Raw genomic sequence first — 11,781 nt, 5'->3', positions numbered from 1 at the left:
AACCACACGATCGTGGTTCGATTCCCAGTCAGGGCACTCACAAGAAGCAACCATACATTGATATTTCTCTCCTTCTCTCCTTCCCTTCCTCTCTAAAGACAAATAAATAAAATCTTAAAAAAAGAAAGAAACTGAAGTAGTCCTTAAAATTATGGTGGTCAGGGACCCCTCCTTGCCTGATGGATGGCGTCCCCTGGGCAGTTGGGGTATGCATCCCTGCTCTACCACTTAACGTCTGTTGACTGCTCAAGCTGCTTAATTTCTGGGCGCTGTGAGGAAGAGATTGCTTTCCTCATGTACCCACCCACTCGAGGCTCAAAAAGTGAAGCAAGTCACCAGTAAGTAGGCAGAACCCAGCATGAGGGCCTCTCCTCACCTGAAATGAGAGGGCCGAAGTCACGGTTCGCACGGCCGCCGGGGGGCAGCAGAGGCCCGGCCCCACCCCATTCTTTCCCCGGGCCCAACTGCGCTTGCGTGACGACCACGGAGGCAGGGGACGGGAAGTGGGCGGGGCCGGCCGAAGCCGCTGTCTCGGCGCGGAGCGGCGGAGTGGCACGTGAGGCCCTCGGGGACCTGGGGGTGAGGAAACCCATGGAACGGGATTGCGGGGCTGACGGCGCTGGGGTGAGGCTCAGGTGGGGGTCTTAGTCGTGCAGGGGTGAAATGGGCCGCTGAGGATCCAGAGGGGGCATGATGGAGGGCTACCGAGGCAGGGAGGCCGAGACGGGGAAACTCAAAGGGTTAGGGGGCCGCTTCGTGGGCTGAAGAATGGGAGGAACTGCTGAGGAACCTGAGGCGGGGAATTGGTGGAGTGAGGAGCCAAGGGCGCAGAATTGGGAAGACATTAGCTTGGCGGGGGTGTGGCCGAGCCAAGGCCGGGTGTGGACTAAGGGCTAGAGCGGCATGGGGTGCCAAGAGGTGAAGCCTCCCCGTTTTCCGGAGTCCGGCCCCTCCCCACGCCACTCCTCAGGAGCATCTGGGCCGGTCCCACTGCCCAGACGCCCGCCCCACCAGCCCCTGCACTTTGGCAGAACTGCGTCTCTGCCCAGGTGCCCCCACCCATGGCCCGTGGCCCTGCCCTAAGTGTATTTAACGTGTTTTAGTTAAAGCCAGTGTTGGGGCTGCAGCAGCTTTAGCGGGACGTGTGTGTGAGATGGAACCGCGGCCAGGGAGACCACGGGCTCCACCACTGCAATTGTGTGACCTCAGGCGAGCCCTTTAACCTCTCTGTGCAGTAGGGGGAAATGGCACCTGATTGTGGGGATTTTAGTAAAGGCCTGGCATAGTGGGTGGTGGTGGACGCGCGCCCCCCTCCCCCCGCCCCTGCTCCCACCCAGCTAGACCCAGGCCCTGACTGACAGGTGTCCTCATGGAATTTAAGTTCTGTGGGTGGAGCTCTGCTCCCAACTTGGGAGATGGACTGTGAGGGCCAGCACTCTGAGGTCATTTCCACTCCCTTCTGGCCTTTATGCTCATACCCCGCCTATTGTCAGATTTCCCTCTTTTCCTCCTGCAGCCGAGGTGGAACTGATACGGGCATCTGAAGATCCCGTTTGAGTCCAGCTTCACCTTAGTGGCTTTAGTTGGGTTGTTTGCTGTTCCTGAGCCTGTTTCTTCATCTGCAGTGTGACTTAACAGCATGTACTTTCTGCCTAGTTGTAAGTGGTAGACAAAAAGAATGTCACTTTGAGGATTGGAAACTTCCACACAAGTTCATTTGTAGAATTCCTTTGAGATAGCGCCTGAAGCCAGCCCTGTCTTTAAAACCTTTCTCTGCTGCCCACCATGTTCCATAGCGTCTGTTAGCTTCCTCTTTGAAGGTTACAGACCTCAGACTGCGCATCCCAGCCCACACCATGCACTCGTGGTAGAAGGAAGCCAGCTCCTCCCCACTGCCATCACCCTTTCAGCTGCCATGCGCAAAGGCCTCGTCAACACTGGAGGGGACAGGGGTGGACTATCTGCCCTCAGGACGCTTGTAACCTAGTGAGAAAGCCAGGCCCATAAAAAGTGGTTCTTGCACAACAGTGTGCCCATGCTTAGTGCCCCAAAACTCTGCTCTTGAACATGGGTAGAATGATAAATCGTATGTGATGTATATTTTACCATAAAAATACATACATGTTTGTATGAGGTCTGGAAGCAGTTACAAATTCTCCCAGTAGTTATTCAGAAGTAACGACATACGATTCTCCATTTGCAGAAAGGTTTTTAACAATGAAGACAAAACTTTTGTAACAGTGCTGTGGTTTCCTTTTCAAAGGATTGCTGTTTCTTTCTTCGTGGGGCTCCCTGAAGTTAAGCAGGGCTCAGCAAGTATTTTTGTCCCGATCTAGGAAAATGCAGCTGTACGAATAAGCATTATGTTGAGTGTATGAGTCAAAGCTAGTCAACTAGAGGAAAATACATATTTTAAATGGAAAAAAAAGGGACTTTTTAACAAGTCAGGTGCCAGCGAAAGTGCACTGGAGCCACAAAAGACAGAGGGCTTGTCTCCAAAGGTGTTAGGATTTCAGCAGAGCTTGGATTAGAGAGGTCTCAGGGCACGATGGGATGCCACCCACCAGTGAGGTGCAGGAACATGAAGGTGAGGGGCTGTGCCAGGGCAGGGGGCATAGTAATGAAAAATGGCACCATGAGAGAGGCTGAATTGGGGCTGGTGACAGGTGCGGGGTGGGCGTGGTTTCTGGCACAGTTAGGAGCCAGTCATGAACCCCATCCCATGACACTGGGCCAGTCACTTGGCCCTTCTGCTGTGGCCCCCACCTGTATAGTAGGGGTAATCGCGGGTTGTGGGAGGTGGACAGCAGTGACCCAGGCAGAGTGCTCAGAGCAGTGGTGGCACCTGTGGGCTGCCGGCAGATGTTGGCTGGCAGCACTGTCGTTCAGCCCCCCTGGTTGCCCACTGGTGAACAGTGCAAAGGGGCCTCTTTCCCGGAGCCAGGTTTAGCCAGACTGGTAGGGGCAGGTGGCACTGGGGGCTGGGGGCTCAGTGTCCCTCCCATACTCACCCCAGGTCTTTGGTGACTTCAACAAACTCATACACAAGCCCCTCACCATCATCCCCAGTGGGAACATCTCTGCGCCAGACTCAGTGCCACCTCAACCTGCACTACCTACTTCTGTTGCCTGCCTGCTGGCCGCTGCACCGTTCCTGAGGCCGTCTCCTCGGGTGGTCCTGTGAGAGCTTAGGGCCACAGCACTGTCCCCTACCCTTCCTGGCAGTGCCAGGGCCACCTCTGAGTTCCCCTTTGGGGAATTCCTCCCTCTTGCTGTCTTCAGGCCTTTATCTCTAGGCCCTGGGCTCCCAAGGGCAGGGATTGTTTTGCTCATATCCGTGTGACTCCATCAGAGAGTCGGGAGTTTGTTGAAAAAAGGAAGGGCAGGGAAGGAAATTCATCGTAAGTCATAAAGCAGCTGGGCCCCAGAGAACGGAAGCCATGTCCTGGTTCCTCTCCTTGCACCTCACCGCTTCTAGGTGATGTGGAAACCAGCCTTGGTCTTCAGCAGGCAGGGTGGCCCTGGGCCACCTACCTATTTAGTGAAGGAGGGCGGCTGGTGCAGGCCCTGAAAATATACCAGCTTGCCCCCCAGGCTGCAGGCCAAGCCTGCGCACGAGCACTTGTCAGTCCTGTGCTGCCTCAACCCCCAGACCTCCCCTGGCACACACGCCCCACTCTGACTGCCATCTAAGCCCACGCTGGACCCTGGACTTGGGGCAGTGGGCACATGACCTCAGCCTCCTGCGTGGAGAGGAACCACGGCAGAGACCAGTGCCGCAGCACAGAGAGGAGGGGCCCCCAACCCCCAGGGAAACTGGCCCACTTTGGGGGTGGGGGCCCAAACAGAGAACAGTATCCCGAGGCTGGGAGGCTCCTACATTACAAAATGTCCAGCAGTGCCACCACAGCAAGGTGAAGGGCCTTGAACTCTGTGCTTTATTCTGTGGGCCACAGTTGTGCATTCTGGGGAGGTCAGTGAGCACACGGTCATTTCGTGTGGATTCTGAGATTTCCTGCCTCTGGAGTATGTTTCTGGGCTCAGCATTTCCCAACCCTACTGGGTACTCAGTGTTGCTCGAGGCAGCTCTGCATTACTTACCTTTCTCTCCTCTAAGCAGCAGGAGACCAGAATGCTTTGGGTTTGAAAGCAGAGGCAGAGGCAGGGAAAGCAGAGGAGGTCTCTTTCTCTGCCCACGGGTGTCCGGGCTTGCTGGGAAATTCTCCCTGTCATCTTGTCGTCTTCACTGGCTGGATTCTTGTGTTTGTGGCCAGTGGTGCAGCCTCTCCAGCCTCCCCCACAGCTGACCCTCGCCACCCCATGGGGCTCTCACCTTTCCTGATCGCCCCATTCCTCAGGCTCACCCTGGTGGTCATAATGCAGTGAGTGGTCTCCCTTCTCTGTTGTACATTCTCGACCTTTTCTTACCTGTCGGCCGTCGTAACCTGGGGCTCCACTCTATTCACTTCTGCTGGTGAGTAAATGGAAGGATAGCCATGAACTTAAGTCTGTCCCTGTGTCCTTCTGTTACAAGTGGCCCCATTTCTGTATTTGTGTGTGTGTCTACTTTTAAAAATTAACTTTAGATGCCTGTCTCTGGAAGAAGGAGAGATTTTGTGTGTGTATGGTTTTTAATTGACCACTCTTTGCCCTTCACCCTTGACCCCTTTGCCAGTCGACATTTAGCTCTCCCTCTCCCACTCCCCCTGTGTTTCCATCTTTGTTCTTTGCAAAGACTTACACTGAGTTAGCGCCTGGCAAGGACAGCCCTTCCCCTGGCCATGCCCTGCCCTGAGCTTTTTGAGCTGCCTTCCCCCTCCGACTGTGGACCCTGGCTGCAGCTGCCCTTCGGCGAAGTGGACAGCTGTGGTCTGTAGGTATCTAAGACTGTCAGTTCTGGAAGATTCTCTCCTGTGGTTCTGCCCTTTCCATCCACCCCTCGGAACCTAGGAGGCCTCAGGTGGGGATGGGCTATGAAAATGCTTCCCCAAATCTCCTAAAACTTGGGGTGTTGCTTGGGCTCTCAGGTCAATTTATTGCCATCAGGAAACACTTTGTTTCTTGGGGGGATGAATTTGTGGGATTCATTCCCGAAGAAAGTTCCCAGCTGGCTGCTATGGAGTAGGGGGCGATGGCGAGAGTGAGGGGCCTGTCAGGAGCCTGTGGTGATGGGAGGTGACTACCCAGGTGTGTATTGTGTGTGTGTCAGGAAGTGGGGTCTGGAGAGGGCCAGGCTGTAGCCCCTAAGTGAGATTGAGGAAGGGTGGGGGCAGAGGCTAACCCCAAGGGGCAGTGAATGGAAGAGCTGTGGGACTGTTTGGGTCGGCAGGGGTGAGCAGGAGGCGGCTGTGGGGGTGTCTGACTGACTGGGCCTTAGCTAGCATGCAAACTGAGACAGGCAGGCTGAGGAGAAGGGGGCACGTGTGGGGTGGAGAGGGTGGTCCTGAGCTGGGGGAGAGGAGCTGGAGTCCCACCTTGGGGTGGAGGGTGGGGGTGAGCGACACCTTCCAGATGTGAGAGAAGTGGGTTAGAGGAACAGGGGTGTTAAGCTTGGGCTCCATAATCCCTCTATGACCCTGTCGTCCATTCTCAGGCAAAGGGCTGCCCCTCTCTACGCCTCAGTGTTCCCATCTGTGAAATGGGGGCCCATCCTGGCTCCAAGAGGTGTTTCAGGTAATGCTGAAGGGCTGGCAGCTAGCAAGCCCACTGCCCTCCTGAGCTTCCTGGAAGGAAGAGCCCTGGAGGCTGGAGCTATGTGAGGCAGTGGGGTCAGTGGCCTGGGCTGTCCCCAGCACCTCTCCTCCAGCTAGGCCTCTGAAGGCCTGGACTCCTCCTGCTGCAAAGGATGTTACTAGGCTTGACCACATTTAAAACTCCCCTGACTATCCTGAGTTCACCCTCTGCTTCCTACTGTCTATATCCTGGGGTACCCCTCTCCCTCTGGGGAGCCCTTGCTGCTCCCCCTCTGGTCCATCTCTGAAATAGCCCAGGACCAGCCCTCTCCTGCACATGGGCCCTGCCACCATCCTGTCCAGGCCGTTTTTTCCCTTCCTTTAACAGGTGACCCTTCTCCCCTCTGGGTACCACGTCTAGGCTCACAAACCTGATGCCATCACTTCCTCACCTCTTGGATGCCCAGGTCCTGGGTCAAGTTGAGCCCCCTCACCTGCCTCAGTGGCCTGGTCCCCAGTGCCCCTCTCCTTCCCACCACTGGCCACACTGGCCACACTGGCCATTGCTGCAGGAGCTCACCTGCCTTCAGGATATCTAGGCAATTCTTTCCTCTTGCTCTGCCTCCTGAAGCCACTTCTCTGGGCTCCCCCACGTCTTCTTTCAGATCAGAGCGGCCAGGGTTGTCCCTCCCACTTAACCGCGTGAAGCTGGGTGGCCTTCAGCCCGGGGCTCCAGAGTTGGTGTGGCCCCTGCCCTGGGTGTTCAAAGGTGCAGGAGATATCTAGGCGCCCGGCAGTCGGCCCTGCAAGGCCTGAAGACCCCACGGCAGGGTGCTGAGTGCTCCCTGTTTCTGCTGACCTTGGTGTCTCCCCCTAGTGCGAAGCCTGACTGGAAGCCTGCCAGCAGCCCCCTCGGGATGCTCTGGGCATGGCCTCTGGAGCCCCTGAGCAGAGCAGCTGGATGGCAGAGGAGACCCCCAGCTTCCTGGACGAGTTCCTCCGCGACTTCCCAGCCCCACTGAGCCCAGAGAGCCCTTTGCCGTGGAAGATCCCAGGGACAGCGCTGAGCCCGGAGGAGGTGGAGGGCGAGCTGGCCGAGCTGGCGGTGGGCTTCCTGAGCAACAGGTAGGCCTTGTGCCCAGCAGGAGGGGACAGCACGGCACAGGATGGGAGGAAGAGGCATGGCATGTGCCACACGCTGACCTTGAACCTGGCATTTACCCCACACTTCCTGCCCTGTGCAGTTTGTGTCCACTACGTGCATCTCTGTGGCAGCGCTGTGTTGGTTTCCCAAGGTGGCCATAACAGAGCACCGCAGGCAGGGAGGCTTAGAGTCTCAGAAAGGCGTTGTCTCTTCCCGGAGGCCAGAAGTCGGAGATCAGTGTGTCAGCAGGGCCGGGTTCCCAAGCAAAGGCTGTCAGAAGAGTTGGTTCCAGACCTTTCTCTCAGCTTCCGGTGTCATCACTGGCCCTTTGTGTGCCTGAGCCTGGGAACACGCCACTCCAGCCTGGCTTTCCTTGTCACATGGCATCTTCCCATGTGTCTGTCTTCACGTGGCATCCGTTTTCCCTCTCTTTCTGTGTGTCTTCTCTTCTTGTAAGGATGCCAGTCCTGTTGGATATGGGGTGCCCCCTGTTCCTGCAGTGTGACCTGCAAAGACCCTAATTCGGAATAAGGTCCCACCGTGAACCAGTTGGGTTAGGACTTCAGCGTATCATTTTGTGGGATACAGTTCAGCTCATGACGGTGCTAAGCAGTAGATCCTATTCCTGTCCCTTTTCACAGATGGGGAGACAGAGGTCGGCTGGGTCAGGAAACTGGCCATGTGCCCCGCGTGCAGGCCCCGCTGCCCTGCAGGGAGGTGGTGGTGCTTCCCCCGTCTCACAGATGAGGAAGCTGAGACACAAAGCAGGGAGTTGACCAGCAGAGACATTTCGAGAAAGATGTGGGAGGCTTGTGGCGTGTGGGCTGGCAGGCCACGTGGCATCCGTGGTCCCTAGTCACTGCATCACCCCTAAACCCAGGACAGGCCCTGGCCTCAGTGTGCTTCCTTCTCCGCAGGTCAGCCCCAGCCCCCTCCCCTCGGCAGAACTGCCCAGCCTTTCTTGCCCATGCAGCTGCAGTGCGGGAGCTTGGGTCGCTGAGCACAAAGGCTTCTGGATGTGGGCCTGCTCTGGGGCCACATCCATCCCAGCATCTCCTGTGGTCCCACAGCGCTCAGGAGAAAATTCCCAGTGACTATGCCCCTTGGGGGGGTGGCATGTGTAGAGGGGGCTGCCAGCTCGTATGGCTTTGAGGAAATAACTTCAGAGGCAGATGGAGTAGAGCGGGCCTGGGACCTGACGACGCCACTTTGGGGGTGCTGGATGGGTGCTGGTGGTACAGGAGATGGGAGGGGAGGACAAGAGAGGGCTCCCAGAGTTCTGCCTCCTCGGGGCCAGGAGCATGGAGGATGGGAGGAGAAGGAGCCAGCCAGGCACAGCAGCCACACTCAGAGGGGAAAAGGGAACTCGAGGGACCCAGGGCCGCAGAATCTATCCTCCCAGCCGCCACAGTGCCTTCCGTGGGGGCTCAGGGGTCACGGCAGGAAAGGCGGACCCAGGAGGGTTGGTGCCTGTGCCGACCAGGACTGGCACAAGAGTGCCAGCACACTGCTGTGCCAAGGATAATGTGTCCGCAGGGGCAGAGAGAAGCCAGCTGGGAAAGAGCCAGCCTGGGCGACAGCAGAGCCCCAGGTGAGCTAGGCCTCCAGGCATGGGGGCCCCAACCTGAGAAAAGGGTAGTGGCCACTACTCAGGGGGCTAGGGGGGGCACCAACTTGAGGGTCAATTCCTCGGTCAAGGAAGGAGAGGGTTCAGAGAAGGGATGTGCAGGGAGGAGGAGGATAGGGGATGGTGGGGTGGTTTTGCTTCACGGCAGTGGCAACGGCAGGGGGTGAGGAAGAGGAGGGTAGCTGAGCAGGAGCCAGGGACCACACTCCTGCCCGGAGCAGGGCCTGAGCTTGAGCAGTCGGGGGTTGGTCTGCAGGGTTGTGGGATGCGGGGCCTTGGGGCAGGTACCTAATGCTAAATGCATGGAGAAGCAGGACTTGTTTGAGGTGGAGCAGGGTCTCGAGACCCCGGCAGGGTTGAGAGGGAGAGCGGTGGCAGCGGGCCCCGGGCTCAGGTGTCGAGTGAGCACCCTGTTTATTAGCAGAATGACAGAGCAGGCCTGAGACTCTCAGTGACAGAAGAGAACAAGAGTCACAGCCCCCTGGAGGGGGTGGTGCAGGCCTCTGTGAGTCCACCTTAAAGTACCTTCAAATGTACCTTAAAATGTAATATTTTAAAGTCTTCTATTTTCCAGCCATCTTAGGGGATTTATTTTTGGGGTGGTTTTTTTTGTCCTTTTCTAGTGTTTCTTCCATCTGTAGACATGGATGTTCACGTGGCGTCTGCACTGTGTATGGCAGTCGGAGCACCTGCTCGGGCTGTAGCGCGTGGGCTTGTGGGTGGCAGCGGCCCTGAGCATGGTGGTCCCTGGAGTTTTTTCAGATTGTCATTTGTATTTTTTTTAAAAGATTTTATTTATTTATTTGTAGGCAGAGGGGAAGGGAGTGAGAAAGAGAGGGAGAGAAACATAAGTATGTGGTTGCCTCTTGTGTGGCCCCCACTGGGGACCTGGCCTACAACCCAGGCATGTGCCCTGACTGGGGATGGAACCAGCAACCCTTTGGTTCGCAGCCCGTGCTCAATCCCCTGAGCCACAACAGCCAGGCTGTAATTTGTATCTTTCACAAAACTGTCTGGAAGTCAGATCGCTGAGTTCAAGGGTGTGGTAATTTACATCCTATCTGTTCCCTTGTTGTTTGCAGCTCCCTGTCACATCTCAGGTTCCCAGGCAGTGCCTTCCTTACTCTATATTATTCATACGTGTTTTCATCTCTACTGCTAAACTGGAGATTCCTTGAAACTCCCCGAGGCGTGTGGGACTGGAGCGTTTCTCGGGTTCCTGGGCCTTGCACACACCCTGTCCCCTTCACTGCCTCTTCTGGCCCCTTTAGGAGCCATGACTGACACCAGGCCTGAGTGCCTGGTGGGGGTTGAGAGGGTTGGGCGGGACCCTGGAGGAGGCGGGAGAGGCATCCAGGAAGCAAGCATGTGGCCCGAAGCCAGGCATTGTGTGGGTCCCCATGGCCGGAAGCTCAGTGGCCTCAGCAGTGGGACCTCAGAGGGCCCACAGGAAGGCGCAGCGTGACCTCCCCAGGCGCCCCTTGCTGCTGCTGTGAGAAGGGAAGACCCGGTGGTGGACAGGATATCCCTGAGTGGCAGAGGAACCCATTTCTCATGTTGGCTGGTTGCTTTTCGAAGGCATTCATCCCAGTGGATGCCTAAGACCACCTACAGGTGCCACAAGTGGTCGGTCCAGCAGAGAATCACGGGCCACCCACCCCAGCCTTGGCCCCCAGCCCTCAGGGAAAGGCACATGGGGGTGAGCCACCTCCCACTGTCGGGGAGGTAGATTTGGGGTCAGGATATATTCTAGAAGCTGTAGAGGCACCAGGGGTAACCAGCCCTGGGCCTGGAGGAGCCAGGGAGGGCTTCCCAGGAACACAGGGTGGGAGCCAGCCCTGAGGCTGGGTGCTAGGCAGGCAGGCCAGAGAGCCCATGGAAAAATACATCTGTGGCAGAATTTTTTTTTAATTAAAAAAAGTTGTATTTATTTAATTTTTAGGTAGAGGGGAAGGGAGGAAGAAAGGAGAAAAACATCAATGTGTGGTTGCCTCTCAGGGGTCCCTTCTGGGGACCTGGCCCAAAACCCAGCCGGCCACGTGCCCCATCTAGGAATCGAACTCGCAACCCTTTGGTTTACAGGCCAGCACTCAATCCACTGAGCCACACCAGCCAGGGCAGTGGCAGAATTTTTGATAGTCCTTCCCCATGGGCCTCGGTCTGTTCGCCCCATAACTTCCTCAGAGTTGCCACTTGTCCCTGTTTTCCTGAACTTGGTATTCCTGTTCCTCCCTCCATTTGCTTTCCCGTTCCTGCCCACACCAGTCCCCCAGTTCTGTTCCGGATGGCCTGGCTGTGACCTTCGAAGCACTCAGCCAAGTCTTGCTTCCCAGAATCGTCCCCACACGGGCCTGGGCGGCCACCTGTCCAGCTGTTCCCAGGCCCCCACCTGCTGTCTGCCCAGGCAAGCTCCTTCAGGCTGTCGTCCTCACCCCCATGAGTTAGAGGCCCCATCTCCAGACCACATGCTTGTCAGCCCCAGGCCTCTCGACACTCAGTTGGACCTGAGACCCACTGTGGACCTGGAACCTGTCCGGCTCCCTGCCCGGCACCTGCTCTGCCCCATCCTGACCACCACCAGGCCCTGCCTAGCTGGGGCCCTGGCCTCCTGGCAGCTCACCCTTCATTCTGCCCTGAGTGGAGAGGCCAGAGAGAAGCCTCTCCCATCATGACACACCCCTCTTTTAAAACACACTGAGGTCAGGACTCCCTGGGGGCCTGACACCTGCACCCCTACCCCCAGCATCCCCTGGTGCAGGCTGCTCCAATGGACCAGGGACCCCGTGGGCCAGGCACAGCCCAGCCTTCCAAGTGCAGCCCAAGATTTGTTTCCTGGGGTGGCCATAATGAAGGACCACAGGCTGGGTGCCTTAAACAGCAGAACTGGGTTGTCTCGGATTTCTGGAGGCCGGAAGTCCAAGATCAAGGTGCCAGCAGGCCTTGTTTCTTCTGGTGGCTGCTGGCCACCTTGGCTGTAAGTTCATCACTCCAGTCTCTGCCTTCATTCTCCAAGTGTCCTCCGTGGGCGTGTCCGTGTCCGTGTCCAGATTCCCCTTTTGAATAGGACCCAATGTTACTGGACCCACTCTGCTCTGTGGTGACTTCATCTTAACTCATTGTATCTGCAACCAGCCCTTTTCCAAACAAGGTCACATCCTGAGCTACTGGGGATTAGAACTTCAGCATAGGGATTTGGGGGATACAATTCAACCCATAAGTTCCCCCACACCCAGAGGTCCCCAGCTGGTACTGGTGACCAGGCACCTGTCATCAGGCTAAACATTGTGCAGTTTGTCTGGGCCTGGCCTTGAAGGCCAGTGGACACAGCTAACAAGGCT

At 56.9% G+C, this 11,781-nt stretch overlaps 1 protein-coding gene across 4 annotated transcripts in view; it reads left to right on the top strand.

The window, feature by feature from the left end:
* Positions 1 to 506: 506 nt before the first annotated feature.
* Positions 507 to 11,781, top strand: part of PPM1F (protein phosphatase, Mg2+/Mn2+ dependent 1F) — a 28,199-nt gene continuing 16,924 nt past the window's right edge. Inside the window, exons 1-2 of one of the 4 annotated variants that reach the window (XM_037067327.1) lie at positions 507 to 579; positions 6,550 to 6,797. In XM_037067327.1, coding sequence (XP_036923222.1) covers positions 6,601 to 6,797 — 197 coding nt within the window. In that variant the 5' untranslated portion in view covers positions 507 to 579; positions 6,550 to 6,600. Of the gene's footprint in view, positions 636 to 6,549; positions 6,798 to 11,781 lie in introns of all 4 variants that reach the window. The other 3 variants (XM_037067326.1, XM_037067328.1, XM_037067329.1) reach the window with 3 other exon arrangements.

The sequence above is a fragment of the Sturnira hondurensis genome, unplaced genomic scaffold, assembly GCF_014824575.4.
Source record: "Sturnira hondurensis isolate 20B ecotype Veracruz unplaced genomic scaffold, ASM1482457v3 Scaffold0017254, whole genome shotgun sequence".
Classification (NCBI taxonomy): domain Eukaryota; kingdom Metazoa; phylum Chordata; class Mammalia; order Chiroptera; family Phyllostomidae; genus Sturnira; species Sturnira hondurensis.
Note: the sequence above shows the minus strand (reverse complement) of the source record. Positions and strands in the feature narration are given on the sequence as shown.